The sequence below is a fragment of the Talpa europaea genome (assembly GCF_964194135.1).
Source record: "Talpa europaea genome assembly, chromosome: 13".
Lineage (NCBI taxonomy): Eukaryota > Metazoa > Chordata > Mammalia > Eulipotyphla > Talpidae > Talpa > Talpa europaea.
Genome location: NC_140080.1, coordinates 4,814,001 through 4,833,352, shown reverse-complemented (window position 1 = coordinate 4,833,352; position 19,352 = coordinate 4,814,001). Strand labels below are relative to the sequence as shown.

Here is a 19,352-nt window from a genome sequence, read left to right as displayed (position 1 = left end):
ATTGTAAATAGTGATACAATCAATTTGGTGTGCATATATATTTCTTTGAATTCAAGTATTTTTCAGGTAAATATCTGGAAGTAGAATAACTGGATCATACGGACTTTTAGTGTTTAATTTTTTGAGGAATCTCCATATCATTGTCTGTAATGGCTGAACCGACTCATACACCAGCAGTATATGAGTCTCCATGTGCCCACCTCCCAACTAAAGGCTTTATATGCAGACCATTAGGGGACGTGTATGTGTGAATATAGGCATTTATGTATAATCTAAACTTTTCACCTTTCATTTAGGGTGAAAAAGGAGCTATGGGAGAGCCTGGACCCAGAGGGCCCTACGGTCTGCCTGTGAGTTCTCAGTCCCCAACCTCAGCATAGATTTCCCTGTGCTGGACACTTTCCCCTTCCCCTGTGGGCAGCCTGGTGGCCTAAGAGGCATAGAGAACAATGCACTAATCCCCTACACCACCTGTGTAAGCGTGTCCTTCAGAGACAAGTCCTATCCATGTCATACTCTCCCACTCATGTACAGACACACACCCATGAGCTTGAGAGGATCAGACTGTCCACGAGATTAACAGAACTGACGTGAAAGCAGTATTCCAAGTGTCACATGACAGCCTCCAGCCTGTGCCAGCTGACTGGACACCCAGAGTTGGCACTTCCTTGGACGGTGTCACTCTACCAAAGTGGGTGTGGGAGCTTTATTTAAAACAACTTTATATATAATATATATTATATATATATATAATTTTCTTACATGATTGTTAATATTTAAAACAACTTTGTTCAGACTTTACCTGTGCTCATAGATTATTTACTAACACTACTCTTGCTAAATTGTTTCTCAAATTGGTGCTTGCGATGACTGAGTTTCTAATTGACTAAATCATTTTGATGACAAGTGATGTACAGAACACAGGGTGTGGGCAGGGTCTTCCGAAAATCGTCAATAACAGAGACTTTACACTTCAGAACCTCATCTGCGGGATAATGATCACAGACCCAGTGTTGCGGGGTAGGGCTATGACAGAAACATACCCTGAACTGGGTTTTTAACCCGTGTCCCGTCCATATACCTTTCACCTCCTACTCTTACGAACTGAAATAATAACATTAAGCCATGATGACTTCGGTGCTAAGAGATGATTTTGAAATAGGTTTCAAAATGTAATTGATGGAATCCAAGTAAACTCTGCATGACTTGAAGCAGATTCTCCGGTGACACAGTAGGGTCTCAGCCACTGTCCTCCATACCTTGGGGGGAGAACATACAATTCCTATACTGTATTATTGGCTCCTTTAATACTTGGGCCTCATTTATTTACAGTGGTTACTTTAAAAGATTTTTAAAGTTGTAACCTTCACACCCTTAATATCTATAGACAAGGTTTGCATCTAGCCAAACCAAACTATATTTAGCAATATAGTTTTTGCATTCTGTACTCATTAGTGAGCTAACTAACAAGTTATCACATTCAAGAGGCATGGATCCACATACTCTATCAGAGCTGGATTGTTTTTAAAGCCACTATAGAGTTTTTTGCTCTCACTTTATTGTTGGATTGACAAGTTGAATGTCAAGCATCCAACTTCAGCAAACTCAGACTGTATAATCTGATATAGGACAAAAAATTTTCATGACCTTTAACTGCAACATTAACAGTCACTTCCCTTGATTTAATGAGCAAATTAGCATTACTAATCAGTAGAGGATCTTTTTCACATGTCTGAAGTAGATGTTTTAATGCGGGTGTTGCATGTCCTGGCACAAAACAATAACCTCTTTATGAAAAATTAGGGGCGCTAATGTAGTTACTATGGTTCTTTGGCAGGGAAAAGATGGAGAGCCTGGTCTTGATGTAAGTAACAAGTGTGATAAACATCTTCCTGTTATAGCAGATGCTGATGGTCTCCATCGTCAGTCACAGCAAAACATGTCTTGATTTTTCTCTATGCTTGTGGTTATGCAGATGCTTCTGTTGCTGTGCATGGAGACAGCAATATGAAATACACCACCAGAGTTTGCATGAGATGAACATAAAAGCAAAAAACATAACGACCTAGTGTAAAATTAATAGCCGATAGTCATAGTGGCACTTCAAAATACTTGTCCAACTGAGATGCACTGTTCACATCAGCAGTCGAACCACCTATTTTAAAATATGCTTAAAAGTGAAATATCTTGCACCTGCTACTGTTCAGAAATGGTATATTATGCCTCTTCTCAAAGTGATGCAGTCTTTTTCTGTTAGCACAAAGTCCCCATAAATCTCACAGTCATATACCTCTGTAATAACAGAGCATGTCACTGCTCACCCTGTATTAAGTGTTCGAATAATAACAGTAGCAAAAGGGATCATAGTTACTGTTTCATGAGCGCTGATTATCACAGACACCCTTCTGGCACTTTCTACATATCATCGCATTCACATTCATAATAGCAGCCTGCCATTGGTGTGATTAGCTGCATGTTAAGAGGTAAGTCATTTGCTGCAGGCCATGCCAATCAGTACACTTGCCAGGATTTAAAAATGGGATCCTTATATTCCCTCCACTCTATATTTCTTGGAAGAAAAAGCAAGAAACCTATTGTATACAGGTATTTGAGATACCAGGAAACATCATCCCTGAGTGCCACACTGCCTACATTTTGACATTGTGTTAGCATGCCATTTCTTTCATGTTTGCATTCAGAAATAGGAGATCTCGCATTTTCTTCAATGATTGGTTGAAATGTGGTTCTGCTGCTGTTACATCAATAGATGACTTAAGTTTGCTTTCTCTCCTCTGTAGGGTTTCCCTGGTCCACGAGGCGAGAAGGGTGATCTAGGCGAGAAGGGAGAGAAGGTGACCTCTACTTCCTAGCGTGCACCTGTTGATTTTCTCGTGTTGTCTGCTTTGCTGTTCAACCTGTGCAAGTTTTCCAGAAATCTGCCCTTTCTCCATCCAGTGCTCCCAAAACACTCCCATGCCTGACCTAGGAGTTTAGGTCTTCACAGAGGAGTGGAGGAGGCTGCATCCCTAGAAATAAGGGCACTCTTTAGTGTAGAAGAATAACATTTTGACCGCTGAATATGCAGGCTACCATCTCTTCATGATCTGACAGCAATTTGGCAAACTAATGCCCGAGAATTCTTGAAAAGGCAAAAAGAAGGTATTAGTTATGTTCAAGTCAAATTAAATAGCACACATCTGCAGTGGAAAACAGACACTACTGTGCAAAGTAGAGGCCCACACAGACCCTTACAGGCAGGTCTCATTTATGGTCACCACCTTCCCAGTGACAGGTCCTGAGTCCTAAGTAATTTGGTTGGAAGCTGGAAGGTGGCAGCGTGACTAACCAGCCCCTGTGAGTGTGCTCTTTGAGTCTCTGTAGGTATTTGAGTCACTGCAGGTATTTTGAAATGAGGATTCTGGTCTATTGCACGAGGTTAGTGTTTAGTCTCAGGAACAGTCAGATCCAGGGTGTATGGGAACTGGTATCAGCCAAAATGGTTTTATGACTGAAAGCAAAATTTGGAGTATGGTTTTTTTAACTGATTGTTCCCTTTTTTACCCTTTAATCTTCTCTCCTTTCTGCACTTTCTTTTCTTCCTCCTTCTCTCTTTGTCTTTCTCCCTACCCCTTTTGCTTAAATCTTTGAAAAATCATTTTTCTTATATTGGAAGAAGCAAACAAAAAGTCACGCACCTCAATAGTGAGAATCTTAAATGTGGCTGAAGTTGCACTTTCACAGCTCAAGCTTAAACCAATTACATTTCTCAAATTAATTCATGCCCCGCTCGAATTAGCAATGCACAGGTTTCAAAACCTTATGCATTCTTTTTCAACAGCTAAGTGCCACTGTTGAAAAGCAAAGCCAAATGAGAGTTAATCAAAGAAAGCAGGGTATCAAGTCTGCTGTGTGTTTTTTGGCCTTAAACATGACTTAACTAACCACTGGTAACTGAACTCATGTATGGGGTTATGGAAAAGCACCACCACCATCAACATCATCACATTTATGAAGACTTAAGTGTTTTCCCAAGAGCTTTACATATGGTAAATCTTTTCATTCTCCTAACAGTCCCCTCAGTTTGGTGCTATTTTATCTCTATTTCAGGAAGATAGGAAAAACCCACAGAGTCACTTATTCTGGATTATAAATTCTAACTATAAAACAGACATGTTTTGAGATAGCTTTTAGCACACCAGCTTTTAGCCCAAGCTGCATGTGTGCTTTAAGGAATATAAGCATTTTATATTCCTTCTGGGTGGTGTGACTCTAAAACCTTATTCATACGGAAGTAGGTCACCATTTTGACAATACTCATTTAAATGGCCTTTTCAACAGAAGAGATTAAGAATATTACAATATAAATTATGAAAACATAAAGCTACATATTCAATTCTCAGAATGTTCATCACCTATACCAAAATGTTCCCATCTTTTTATTTATTTATTTATTTTTTATAGAGGCGTGTTTTATTTATTTATTTGTTTGTTTGTTTTGTTTATACATGCACTGGGTACAGTCAGAAGCGCGGGAGGGTGAGAGAATTCACCAGAGCCAGAGCGGGGAGCAGAGCAGGCAGAAGGACTGAAGTACACTGCTGAGGGGAGCAGTGGGCGGCAGGAGAGGTCTGCGCGCCTTGTGGGACCCTCCTCCGGTGGCCGGGGAGCAGCCGGGAATCGAACCGGTGCCACAGAGGCCACGGGCAGCTTCGCAACCCAACGCTCAACCGCTGCGCCACCGGGGAGGCCCTGTTCCCATCTTTTTGATTGCATGATCTGAAGTTTCATATTTAAATGCTAAATGTGAACACTTGATGTATATCATCCTCTGCCTGGAGAGATAAAATTTAGCAAGAATCTCACATGGTCATTCCACAAGATGTGGTTTTATGTTGCGTAGGGACTCTGTCTCTTACCAAATGATGTAGATAAATGACAATAGTGGGACATCATTCTTTGTACGCTAGTATCTGTTTTCCATAAAGTTTCCTAAAATATTATTGAAAATCAATTCCTGTTGCCTGGTAGCCAACATTCATATGACAACACTCTGCTGAGTGAATGATCTGAGTCGATTTGCCAATCGAAGTATAAATTGCATTCTGTGTTAAGCCTGCCCACACACCTGTTAGTCACACCTTGTGAAGCAGCAGCCACTGCCTCCAGGGAGGGACGTGCCCACCTGAACAAGCTCAAATCAATTTTATGTCCCTGGAGTTACTGCCCAGAAGGTGTGTGAGCGATTTACCTCCACACATTCTTCCCAATCTTCGTTCCTTCCTTATTGAGGAAACATTGCATTATAACATTATAGACGTTCCAAGTGTACATCACCAAGAATCAACTAGTGCCTGTGCTGCATTAAGTTTGTGCTAAAAGTTCACTTCTGTCCAGTTCTCTCCTTTTCCCTGATTTACCACCCCCCAGTCCCCCTTCCCTTCGGTGACCACTGCTTGGTCTTACCCAAACGTTCATCGTTTCATCCAGTTCATCTGTTTGGCTTCTCTCTCTTGCACCTTTCCTTGCTTCACCTGGGCTCCTGGGTCTTTGTCTTTTATCAAAATCAGGTAAACCACACAGAACTTCCCTCTTTTCCCTGCATTAACGAAACCCACGTGGTTTTGATTCTGAGCCTCTGATGCAGTGTTTTGGGGGCACAGGAGGTACATAAGGCGCTTTCCCCACACGCTCGGGGTAGGGTGAGTGCGGTATGTCACGTGGTGTCCTGTGTTTTCTGTGGCATGTACGCCTTCTCACCTCTAACGTCCGTGCTGTTTTGCTCCTGAGATTATTCCATGTTACTGGAACCGCCATCCTGGCTGCGAGTGAATGCTCGTTTAAACATGTGTCACGCAGGATGCTGTATTCTGTGTGACACGACTCCATGCATCTAAGCTCCGTGTTAATCGGAAGCAGCTGAGGTGTATTCCTTCCTCTCCTCTGGCCTCCTGTCCCACATTCCTCCAGTCCTGCCAGCCACACAGACTTCCCACGGCCGCCCCTTGATTCCCAAATACTAATTTCCATGGCTACATCCCCACTCTGTAATTATCCTGCCTACCTCATCTTTACCGTTTCAAGTAGAGTCCAAGCTGCTTTCCTCTCTTGAACAGAATTCATTTATTTTTGGCTTTTGTTACTTTGTAAGCTGGAAACCCATTTACCGTTGTGGACACCTGGCATCAGATCAGTGAGAGTGAATTAAAGTGATCCCTGGTTTTTAAAATAAGCCTGTTTCTCCAATTGGCGTGGCGTGAAGTGTTAACCTTGTCCCCAAAATTGTCTACCTGACTTAAGGAAAGTCTTTGCTCCCAGCTTCCAAGAAAAAGAATGTAAAAAGAGAATGGAGTATATTTTAATCATTGACTTGCTTAAGTGAGAGCTACCAAAAGTCCTGTTGTAAAGGTGGATGCATGTCAAAAAACAAGAGCTGTCCATGTCCTTCAGCTTTCTCCTGGCTCAGAGGAGCTGGAGTCGGTCCTGGGACTAGAAGGCGAGCCCGCTGACCGGTCCTGAAGCCGGCTGAGGTCCCCATTGGGCCGCCGAACCTCACCTGCCACAGCTGGCTCCCAGGAGGCTTCGTCATCCAGGGCAGATGCTCCTGGGGCTGATGTGTCAGTGCTGCTGGATCTCTTTCCTCTCGCTGAGCGACCTAAAAGCCTACCTGTCACTGCCCAGAATCCATTATCACTCTGAATGTATGAGTCGTTTTTTATGGTATGATGCCTCACCTAAGCCAGAGAACGGTGGTAAATGTCCTTCCAGACTTTTCTTGGCTAAACCATCTTCTGAATCTCCCTTCCTCCCCCTGCACAGATTATACATGTCTTTGATTTAAACCCTTGTATCCACAGGGGGAAAAGGGAAAGAAAGGCAAAAAGGGTCCCAAAGGGGAGAAAGGAGAACAGGGTGCCCCTGGATTAGATGCACCTTGCCCGTTGGTATGTGTGACTCATGGAATTCTGTGCGAAGGGCTGAGCGGGGAGAAGAGCAAGCCGGAGGGGCGCACCCAGCAGGTGTTCTCATTGGAGGCCTTTAGCATTACTTTGAGATGCCAGAAATAGGGTGTCCAGGGGGTCTCCTGGGGAGCCCCATACCTGCTCTCTGGGCACCCACTCTGGCTGGTTTCTTAACACTCAAGCATTAACTTGCAACTAGAAAGTGACTGTAGGAGCCAAAGAGGAACTGGGGGCTGCTCTGTGTCCTCAAAATAGAAGCCCTGTTCCCAGGCCGAGGTAAAGGACAGGGTCAGGCTCGCTTTACTTCTGCGCAGCAACACTGGGTGCCACATCGTCCTCCACACTTGCTCCTCTCCCAGCCTTGTGTCGTTATTTCTTTAGCAGATCTCGTGCTGAAGTGAATTCTTGTGTTGGTAACATTATGAGTTAATCTTTACAAACAGGGATTCCGAGGCGTTAAGGGGGAAAAAGGGGAGCCGGGCCAACCTGGCCTGGATGGGCTGGATGCCCCATGCCAATTGGTACAGTATCACTTTCCTACCGCCCTGCATGCGATTCCTGTGTTTCTGACACATTCATCGCTATCCGTGTAAAGTGCTCTGGAGCAAGCTTTACATGATAAACATACTACATGCATGTGCATGAAGGCCACCTTCGGCAAGAGCGCGAAGGGAGCTAGCATGCATTTCTACAATGACAGCGGATTAACCTGGCGTCGTCCTCACCGCTGACATACTCACCATGTCTGTGCTCCGGGGGGTATTCGCTTGTTCAATAAGTATTTAAAATTGCATTGAAATCGTGTGGAAATCTATGTAAAGGCACTGCTAGGGCGTAACTTTGGGTTTCACCCCTAAGTTGACATTTTTTTTCTTTTGATCTAAAAGAAAGAAAGATGTTTTTGCCTCTTCCACTACATTTCTGCCAGGCTTTAGGTAAAGTCAAATTGCAGAGTTAAGCTCTGTGATCAAGAGTTGACTGACTCAAGGTCAAGAGCTGACCGATTCCAGGGCATGCTGCTAAGACCCCATAGGGAAGAAAACCCACCTTCTCTGAGCTTCAAGAAGATAATAGTCTGCAGCCCAAACCCTCTTCTCTTCATATAACCTTTAATTTAATGGTCTCTCCTTTTGACACTCACTTTCCTACAGTACAAAGAACTCCCCTCTCTCCATTGGCATGAACTCAAAATCCTCCTCATACTAAAATCTAAAATTCTACCGGGTGATCCTTCTCCTTGTACCAATCTGGCATTGCCGAATTTTTCCCAAATATTTTCTGAAGGTATTTCAAAATGTTGGTGTTTGGGTTTTTTTTAACATTTTTAAAGGAAGTATATTCGTATCTTCTGAGGTGTAAAGCAAAATACTTATGGTTATGTGGATGGTTATATTTGTTCTGCATGTTCTCATATTATTCTTCAGTGCCAAGCATGATTCTTTAAAGATAAGTTTGTTTCTCCAGTCATTTAAAATATTGTATTTGTAGATAAATATTTTATTTAGTGATAACTACAATTAGAAAGTATCAGTATCTTTTCTGTTTCCTTGTTTGTTTAGCATTGATAATAAAATAAGATTTTACAATCATTTTGACGGGGAAAAACTTAAGCATGCCTCGTAATTGACCAACTCTTCCTGCCTTATTCTGGTATCATTTGTATCTGAAGAACACCCAGTCTCTAAGTGAAAATAAATTTTGTAACATTTAAGAATCATTTGTTTATATAGATTTTGTTGACTGACTTTTGAAGAATTTTAATAGAAAAATTTATAAATACTGATTAACATTTTATTATAAAGATACAGATAATGTTTGTTTTAACTCAATTAATTGGATGTGTCCTACTATACCTGCTCTCAATATAGAAAAGCAAAAGATGTCTGTGTGTGAAAGACTGTCAACTTCAGATAGAAATGGTTCGTCATTGGTTATTCGTCATTATCATGCATTTAGCCATAAACTATTGTGACCAGGAAGAGAACTTATTTTGATTTGTTTATTAAAGAGAATTGTGAAATGTGTTTTAACAAAATTAAGAGAAAGAGTACAGTACTCTTAGTAGCCAGAGAGCAGACCACTTTGCTTTGTAAATTACTTTCCTAGAATTACATACAGATTTTTCTCTGTTTATTTTCAAAGTATGTGCTCACTGGAAAGCACTTGAATTCTTTCATTTTCGCTATTACTGGGTAATCTATTGGAAGTTAATAATTAGTAAAATATGCCTCTGACAAAGGCCACCTCATGGATATAAATCCACTTTTTAAGCTTTTGAGCATGTGAGTTTTGAAATCTAATCCTTTCTGTGGAACCTTAGGAATTCTTATTTTTTTCATTAAAACAGGGGCCAGATGGATTACCCATGCCTGGCTGTTGGCAAAAGGTAGGCCTTACGGAATTATTCCTAAAAAGACACTCTCTCCCTTTCACTTTACCTGGCCTAACCTTTTCCATTGAGAACAGACCTATCCAATTTGAAATTTGTTTCTTGTATTAAAAAGCAAGGGAATGTGGTGATGGTTCACGGGTGATACGGTGGTGGGAGACTACAACAATGTAAGAAAAAAAATTCAATAAACAAACAAACAAACAAACAAAAAACCAAATTCTTCTTCTCCAGAGTATCTTATGATGAAAAATTCACTGCTAGTGTATTCCTAAATGACTAGTGGAAACAATACTTTTGGTCCCTCCCTATCAAATACTATGTTTTGAATGGAAAAGGCCAGTGCCTGCTGATTGTGATTTCCTTGTCTTGCAAGAAACTCCTTCTCCTACTAGTTAAAGCTATTCTTCGTTGTGATAGCTTTTCTGTGAATAGCTGCATATGTAGGCAAGGATGCAAATACACGGTAGAGGCCTATCAGTACCAGCCACACAGCTGAGAAAGCAGAAAATAGAAGCATGTTTTGGTTTTTTCCTTCACTGATGTCTTGACTTACTTAGGACAATCTGTTTGTATTTAATTTGTTTTTTTTTAAAGATTTGTTTATTTATTTATACATACAAGCACTGGGTACAGTCAGAAGCGCGGGAGGGTGAGAGAACTCACCAGAGCCAGAGCGGGGAGCAGAGCAGGCAGAAGGACCAAAGTACACTGCTGAGGGGAGCAGCAGGCGACAGGAGAGGTCTGCGCACCATGCGTGACCTTCCTCCAGTGGCCGGAGAGCAGCCGGGGATCGAACCGGCGCAGCAGAGGCTGCGGGCAGCTTCACAACCCAGCACTCAACCGCTGCGCCACCGGGAGGCCCTGTTTGTATTTAATTTGATATCCTGTATGATAGCAGCTTTTTTAGCCTCTTTGTCGCTGAGTTTGTATTTAGTATGGAAGACAGGTTATCCGCCATAGAGAACCTTCTACATACGAAACCTGTGTGATGAGCCCTTTCATAGAGGGGAGTCCTCACAATAACCCCCAGGGGTGCTGTTATCCTCAGTGATGCCAATGAGGAAATGGAAGTCAGGAGAGGTTCACTGATGCCCCAGGGCACAGAGGTAGTTGGGAATAGAACTGGAAGTGGACAATGTGGAGCAATGACACCACTAGAGGAGGGAAAAGAACAGTATGCATTGTGCTGTTGGGCAAGACCAAACCTTTGTACAAGGATAGTGTGACCCTGATTATAAAGGACCTCAAGTGTCTACTGAAGGGTAAAGGAAGACTACATAGGTAAAGATGAGCAGGGGTTCACATGAGGCTTTCATCATTTTGAAGTTCTGTAACACCTGTGACTCACTTCATCACTTTGGTCAGACATGATCCCTTGGTAAAGCAAAATGATGCAGGGTTGCAGAAAGACAAGGAGACAAGGAGAAACCTGAATCCCTTAGCTGCCTGTCACCCCATCAACTCCTGGTGAGGAGATCCTGTGTAAACCACTCTCTCTCTCTAGCTTAACCACTTTTTTTGCTCCTTGGTAGGGAAGAGAAAACCTTCTCTCTCAGTGGTGTCATTTATTTAGCAGCTTCCCGTACTCCGCTTTCAGGCTGTCAGATGCTCCACTCCGACCATCTGGGGTCAAGTGGCCATCCAGAGGGTGACTCTATCATGTTCCGCTTCACCCGCAGAAACGATCCTCCCCTTGGCAGCATTTTTTGTACCACCTGAGCTGGAATTATCATTTGATCTTTAACCTTTGACCTGTAATCTAATACTACGATGATTTTTTAATCCAGTCATTGGCACTTCTTATGTAGAGGGAGATGTGAAAAATTTAGTTGATCTGGCCGGTAACATTACTTGGAACTTAGGTTCACATCAGTTTGGACTCCCTCTAAGTCACTTCATTTTTGAAAAGTCATATTAATAGTGCAACAAAAAAGGACTCCTGATCTTTCCATTCATGAAATGGTCAGACCTGTTTATAGTCACATGAGTAGCATCAGAAATTCAAAATTTTCCCTTCGAAGTACTCATTTTTCCATAGACTTGATAACTGTTCTATGTAGGATTAAGGATCACATTTACCCAGAATCTTCCTATATAAAGAATAATTCATGGGTAAAAATTCACGATCACATCCCACACTCCCCAATGTCCTCAAATTGTAAATCATTGTAATCAAACTCTCCAGTACCCCCTCCTCCAGAAAGCAGACAAGCAAGCAGAAAAATGAAATGTTCTATCATCTCTTACGAGATTCCCTGAACTATCAAATTATTTTTTAATAATATTTTATTTATTTTTAAAGATTTGTTTATGCATATAAGAACTGGGGTATAGGCCAGAGTTTTGGGGGGTGAGAGGATTCACCAGAGACAGAGTGGGAAACCGAACAGGCAGATCTATTGAAATACACTGCTGAGGGGAGCAGCTGAGCAAGACAGGAGAGGTCTGCTGCCCCCATGTGGGTCAGCTTGCTGGTTGGCCAGGGATTGAACTCATGATGCAGTGGCTGGTGACAGCTTGACGGCACTGTGTCTTTAACCCCTGTGCCACCAGGGAGGCCCCTTAAATGATATTTTAAAAAGAAAGTCAGTGGACGGCTTTTAGTTAGTCCTGCTTTATGTGGACAAGTGGTCCACTTTTTAAAACACACATGTTTATTAGCTTTGACAACACAGTGGTAACTGAGTGAAAATTCAGATTGTGGCAACAGAGTAAATCCCAGTTATTAACGAATCTGTCACTTCTTTCATGCTAAACTATCTGGCTTTTGTTTAAATTATTTTTCTTTCTAGATATAGTTGTTTTCTAATTTTATCAATACAAGACGAATTGCTAAACCTGAACTGAAGACTAAAGATGTCCTGGTTCAATGTTTAATTGAACTTTATTTTGCCAGGTAGAGCTGACCAGTTTACGAAAACTTTCTACAGCAAGGTGGCAGATTTTTTTAATTAACCTTTAAGATCTGGAGAGGAAAAGAATCCTTAAAACTCTGTAATTTACTTAAAAACCATTGGTGATGGTACTCCACCATGCATCCATATGAAATCTGAAATAAGTACATCTTTGGAGAAAGGCATGTTTCCCATACACGGTCTCTGCTGTTGCTGTGATGTGGCATGACCAAGGGCTCAGTGAATTCCAGCTCCAAAGGTGACAAAGTACACAGCTTTTCAAGCATATTCAATATGGAGTCTATTTTATTGGAGAGGAAATTAAAAAAAAAGTTTTCAATTAATGAACCAGACAGCCTGTTTTTCCTCAATAAACTTGTTTTTGTTTGTTTTCAAGAAAAAGTCAACATTTCCAAGATCTGTTCTGTGTCTGAACCTCCAAGACCACTGCCCCTCAATTCTCTCTAACTTCACTTCTAGGAAAACTTTAATGCTGCCCGCTCAAAAGAGGGATTTAGGGATCCTTAGCTCACAATGGAGCCATGGACAGCTTGGAGAACTGAGGGCAGGCTGGTGCATCCATGGCAGGGCAGCACTGGCAAAAAGGAAGCAGATGGGGAGGTGGTGGGAGAAGGCAGCAGAGCAGGAGTCAGACAGCAGGACAGCCTGCTTGGCCATCCCCACGGTGCCTTTTCACTAGAGAAAATGATGCAAGTTCACATGGGGCACATGTTTCAGTGATGGCACAGATGCAATAAAATCCTAATTTTCTGCTTTCCCAGAAGAGTGACTAAGACAAGTTCCACAAACGTCTCAGTAGGAAAATAATGTGGCCTTGAACCCAGGATGGAAATTTTGGTGATATCCTGCAGATTCAGAACATTTACATATAGGGCACATACCAGCTGCCTGAATGATTACCAAGAAAATCTCTATTTAGGGTTCTACCAGTTTTCTCAAAATAATTGTTAATTTGGAATTTTTATCCTAGACTACTAATTTGATGTCTTTTGTTGTTTGTTTTTCTGCAGTGATGAATCTAACCCTCCGAGCATGAAGTTGTGTATATAACGGTCCACTTTTTATATTTATAGTTGAAAATCAAATTGCAGATTTGACAAGTCTGAGATATGTTTACATTTAGCTGCTTCTACCTGTTTGCAGTAGTACAGTGTCCACCGTTTCTTCACTGACATCCGAAATTGGGCAATAGGTGAAACCAGTGAGAAGCCTTGTAAAAAATATAGCTCAGTAGCTCTTTATTTTATGTGAAGAAATGTGTTTATATGAACCCATCAGTGATAGAGAATGATTTTTCTTGCTATTTCCTTATTTTGGGCTTGTTAACTGCATGGACAGAAAGTGCCATGAAATAATAGTTTACATGAATTCATGACCAAATAGGGACCCCAGCTATGGAAATGCACTGTACTGACTTCCGAGTTCCTTGTCACATCCCTATTCCCAGCACGCTGAGCACTGACTCAGGTGCACGCCACCCATGGGGTCCCACTAAAACAGCATGACTTGGGGGGCAGCTTTGGATGCTAACATACTGCTTGCCAAGTCCTTGGGGCACATCTGAGCTTTTATTTCCTTTGTCATCTCAAGGGGGTTACACCGTGGCTTATTGCCAAAAAGAGATAAGGTGGCAGAGAGCACGCACGCAGATGGTCTTGTATTTTGAGGGAGTTGCAGTCCAACTGTTGATCTACAGCTTCCAGTTTTGTGGGCGCACACGGCCACCTCCATCGAAATGCCAATGGCTGAGCTGGTTGCCGACGCCCTTTGCCCTTGGGCTGTCCTTGGCGGTGAAGACAAAGCAAGAGGACCCTTCAGCATCCTCCGCTGGCTCTCCTGTGACCAAGTAGGAAAGAGGTTTACAGACGCAGGCACCCAGGACCGCGGACTTTTTAATTAACTGGATCCCAGCCAGTATTCATAGTGGTGCTTTTGGAAACTAACAGAAGCATATAGCATTTCCTTTGAGTGGGAGATTCTTGGAGTGACAGTCCCTGTTCCTGAGGACAAAGGGTGTGTGCATCTCAGCAAAGCCCAGAATGCTGAAGAAATAACATGTCCCAGGAAGGGGTTAGCCAAAATAACTGTTCCTGAAGAAGTTGACTTCGCCCTTCAACCTCTACCGAAGCTGATGTGAGAGCTTCCCTTCCTTCCAAGATCCAACCCATTTCAAAGTTTCAACAAACTTCTGGAAACAGGAAGATATGTTCCCATTCTTTTTAGTACTTTTTTTGTTCTTTCTTTAGTCCCAAAATGTAAAGAAAATATTTGTTTCCATTTTTGATACATTTGTTTTGAACAGTTGTTTTTTTTTTTAAAGCAAGGTCACATCATCATAACTTGGCACAAAAGTCAAGATGATCTTTTGCTAACTTCTCTTGTTCTGAATAATGGAGAATATAAAAGCAGCTCCACTTTCAGGGCACTGTAAAGTGTCAAAATTATGTGATTTTTTTCATTACTTTTAAAAACTTTTTTCATGTGATGATTATAACATACATAGTGATTATTAAGATCAAGTTAAGATTTGGTCACATTAGATAGTATTAACTTATTTCTATTTCTTGTTCTTTTTAGACCTAAGTTTTATTTGTATTTAGATTTCTTTATCTTTTTTTATACTTCTAAATGTTTATTTTATCCTCTTATCCACAGACCAAATCTGAGATCTCAGAAAACTGTGAAACATAGTTGTCATAAAAAAAAAGAGTATTTTTTCACCTACTTGCTTAAAAAGTTACCTAACTTTTCTTTGCACTGGAAAGAGTTGGTAGCATGTTTTGAAATGGCTTATTCTAAGTGGAAAGGTCACATTAGAACACGCATCATCAGTGAAAAGTAATCACTCTTTCAGTCCATGGGATGATATAATTTCCCTCCTGACTCAGTGCCATTTTGTGGGGAAATTTCTAGTTTCATGCATGAGTTTTCACCATCAGAGGGGAAATGTAGCTCATCATTGGCTTATGGCAATGAAAGTTATGATTTAAGATCCTTGTGACCTCTTCCTATTATATAACCAAATGCTCAATTATACAAAATGCCTTCTTTTTTATTTCCATGAACTTTTTGAGGGCGGAAGGATGTTCAAACTGTTAATCTCACTGATAACATTTCTAGTAACATTCCACACTCTGAAGCCAATTTGGCATTTTTAAAACAGCAGAGGACCTATTCCAACCATCTCCTGGATGGCATGGTTAGGAAAAGGTATTGTCAAGTGTCTGAACAAAATTTGTCTTAATTGGTTTGGAAAAATGAACTGCAGTCTCTTCAGGAAAACAGATAATGTCCTGAGAAAGGTTCAGTGGCTTGCTTTTCTTTCTCCTCCTGTAATAGAAACAGGTGTTAAGATGGATCTCTATTTAATACTTGCACAGGTTAAAAAAAATACCTCAACACTGAAACATTTTACATGCAAAAAAAAGGTTTTTGAGCACAGCCCAGTCAGATATCTGACACCAATATCTGTTCTGTCAATTGTTCTATAATTGACTAGACCACACTGATTTTTATTCCATCATTCAAGGAAGGTGTAAACTTTATATTTCCCTTTTTGGGGGGAAAAAAGAAGGAATGGTGGTCCTCCTATTTGTTCACGGTCTTGGACACCATAGATAATCTCCAATTTTGCCTACTAAGATTTTTTCAATCACCCATTTTGTCATCAGTACAGAGATTCCCAGATAATTACCGAGTAAACTGATGAATTATGTTTGTTGCTATATGTTGTTAGATACTTGTTTTTCTTTAAGATTTCTTTCTTTTCATTTTTACTATGAGAGGATTGAGAAAAAATATATACAAGATGCATTGAAAGTAAGTCAAGATCAGGTTTTATTTTTGATAAGCATTTTTTAAGGATGCCAAATTGGCTTGTGTTTTAGCTTGTAAATTGTTTTTCATTCATGTTGGTGCTAATGTATTTCTTTTCTTTTTCATTATGGACAATGCAACTCTACTGTGGGTAATTGTGTTTCTCTGTTTAATAGCATTCCTAAACTGTTAGTGTGTGATTTTGTTTTTAAAGTTCATGAATTTTCTATGCTTGTGATTCAACGACCAGTCTTTCTCACTATAAAACAAAAACAAAGCAGTGTCTCTAGATGATGTGTCTACTTGGATCGAGGATCCTATTACTTTCACGTTCATTTCAGATACCAGATTCCTTTATTAACTTTCACTCTCATCTTTGACCTTATTTCAGTGTGATGAAAGCAGTGTTACCCAAGTATGCGTATGTTCACAGGGATCCCTGACATACAAATATACTTTTATTTTTTTTTTACAAATATATTTTTCTTTAGTTTCATTTTCATTATGAGCAGTGGTCTTGTAGGATTTTATTTTTGTGTTTGATTTTGTGAGGCTATCTTGAATTTCAACCCCAAAAAGTCTGTTTTTGAATTTATTTTCTATGATGATGTTCCGATGGGACAGTGAGAACTTCAGCATCCAGTAGTTCAGTCTACAAGTTCTTCGTCTACATGGAAATACACTTTGGAACATGATCAAATTAACAAGCCTGGCATTACCTTTGTCACTTAGAAAACATGAATTTTCTAAGCTTTTTTTTCTTTAAATGTTGCTGTTATAGCATAAAAAGTGAACACCACTTTTCATTCTTATTTTTTTTTACCTTTATATATTATCTTACCCAGAAATGTTATGCTTTTATGACGGGTGGTATTTTAGCATCCTCAAGTGAAAGATGATGGGAATATCCAGATGGTGATATTTGAAACCTTATTTTTCTCTTTCTTGATAATAAAATCACATTAATATTTAATATTACCAAAAATGAATTTTTTAAAATTTTTACCCAAACAAAACCCTGTTACCCTAGAAAGACAAGTCCTTAGCAACCTAATCTCATGTTTCCAAAAATAATCTGAAAACAATCCTGTGTAATTTGGGCTGTTGAGAAGCATTTATACCTAATGAAATTAACAAAATTCACCAATTTTGATTCTGCTGGACTGAGAATGGAATTTGCCTTCGGTCTCTATTTTTCCCCACTTTTGCTGAGATATCTTCATATTGGCTAGATTTATTATCTGCCATAGCAAGGATGCTCTTCTAACTTTAGTTTTCATGGATTTCTTTTTGCCTAATCTAGTACTAACATGAAATTTCTGATTTTTAAAAAAACATTTAAATGCATAAAATTCCCTAGGCTGCTTATTGACAGAACTGCCCTTTGGGGACAGGGAGATTTCCAACCTGATGTTATGTCTGACTTGCTGATAACAAGGAAAGTACTAACATTTCTCAAAAATGCAGCGAATATTCTCACCTAACTCAGAAATATATTAATAATTGGATTCATAAAAGAATGTCTTACACATTGTTGACATTTATGTGAATATTCTTTATAGTGTTGTAAATGTTTCATACAACTTAACATTTTAAAAAGATGTATGTATCAGATTTTCCTTTAGAAAATATATTTTTATTTGTATTTTTTACATTTTAAAGTTCATCTCTATGTGCAGCTATTTTTATATTGCCAAAAATCACATAAACACAAAATAAGAGGAAAGTGCAAAAAAATATTTTGGCAAGTATTACACTGCGTATTTTTCTTAATGTTTTGTGGGCCAGTCTCATGTAATTGATCATCCTAAGAATATGTTGTATGTTAATGCTGTAAATATGGCACAAACCTGTTATTCTCAGTAGTGTAAATAATTGAAAGATTGAAATCTCCCTGTTGGATTTCTCATTTCAGTTCCACTGTAATTTCTCCAGCTGATGTTGCTGAATCAAAAGACACAATGGTTTTGACTTGGCAGTTTGGAGATCATTACATTGTGTTCACTTTCTAATTTGTTTTTATTTGCTTTTTTCACTTGTTTTCAGGGTTCCTAGTTTGTGAGAAGTTGATCTTCGGAATTATTTTTACACTATTTATGACTTCTTTCACTCTGTAAAAAGTGTGTAATTATGACAGTATTAATCCAAACATTGATAATGAATTGTATTGTTATAAAGCTTTATTGATGTTCATGAAAACCTTGGCCTGTCCTCTGATTTAAACCCAGTCCACAAAAAATGTTACTTGATTCTTCTACAGTGTTGCATCCCCACCTGTCAGGTACCTCACATCCCTAGATATGGTGGTTTTCTTACCAAAATAATGCTGTTGTTATTACGGTCGCATGCCTGCACTTCCCCTCCAAGCTCACCACTCCTCCAGAATTCTCTCTCTTGAGGAATTAACCACCTTACACCTGAATCTTCCTTCCACCACGTCGAATCAGTCATCACCGTGTGGCTGGAATATGATATATAGCCATTGCTTAAATGTACTGAATGAATGACTGAGCCTCAATTGAAGTCTTGGAGTATTTACCTGTCCTGACTACAGGAGCGCACCTTCCAGCCCTCACGAGCAGTATTAAGCACAGGTGACCTTGCCACCTGTGCTTAAACACTCTTATTTAGTCTCTATGTCCCACACCTTTGTTGTTTTTTGTAAGGACCCATCATATATCCTCATCTCCCTCATCACCCGGTCACTCTTCATGACAGCTGCTTCTACCTGCTCTGTACACTGCCGACCCATCATCTTGATAGCATTTTAATAGCTCTTTTCACCAACAGAGGGCAGGCCCTGAATGCCCAGAAAAGCTGTGTATCCTTAAATGCCCTTGGGCCCAGTTCCCTCCTAAGCTCACCCATGATAAAGAATTTCAGGTACACATTCTCCGGGATAGGCATTGTATTTCCTTAATATGCAAGTTTTGTCTCTCAAATAATGTTCTCTTGAAGTATCAGAAAGCAAACAAATAAGCCCACTAAATGTTTCTACAAGTCCCATTCTCAACTAATACAAGCATGAAAACAAAACCTTACAGATACAACTTTGTTTTTCCAGGGAACCCAAGCAGAATGCACTAGTCCTACTTGAATTTACCAATATTGCAAGAAAGAGAGCAGCGAAAGGAGAACAGCCTGCACTTTCTCCCTCAACCTTTGCTAATGACTAGGTGTGCTTACAGAGCTACAGATCAGAGAATGGATCCAGATTTCCCCAAAGAACAGACATTTGGAAGTCAAGGAAAGTATATTTTAATTCATTTC

General features: G+C 40.2%; 1 protein-coding gene across 1 annotated transcript in view; it reads left to right on the top strand.

The window, feature by feature from the left end:
* The window catches only part of COL25A1 (collagen type XXV alpha 1 chain), a gene marked incomplete at both ends in the record, with an annotated part of 360,422 nt that extends 346,530 nt beyond the window's left edge, over positions 1-13,892 (top strand). The window contains 5 exons of the mRNA XM_084251726.1: positions 297-350; positions 2,799-2,852; positions 7,403-7,480; positions 9,307-9,345; positions 13,857-13,892. Of these exons, the coding sequence (XP_084107852.1) occupies positions 297-350; positions 2,799-2,852; positions 7,403-7,480; positions 9,307-9,345; positions 13,857-13,892 (261 nt within the window). The remainder of the gene's footprint in view (positions 1-296; positions 351-2,798; positions 2,853-7,402; positions 7,481-9,306; positions 9,346-13,856) is intronic.
* Positions 13,893-19,352: the final 5,460 nt, after the last annotated feature.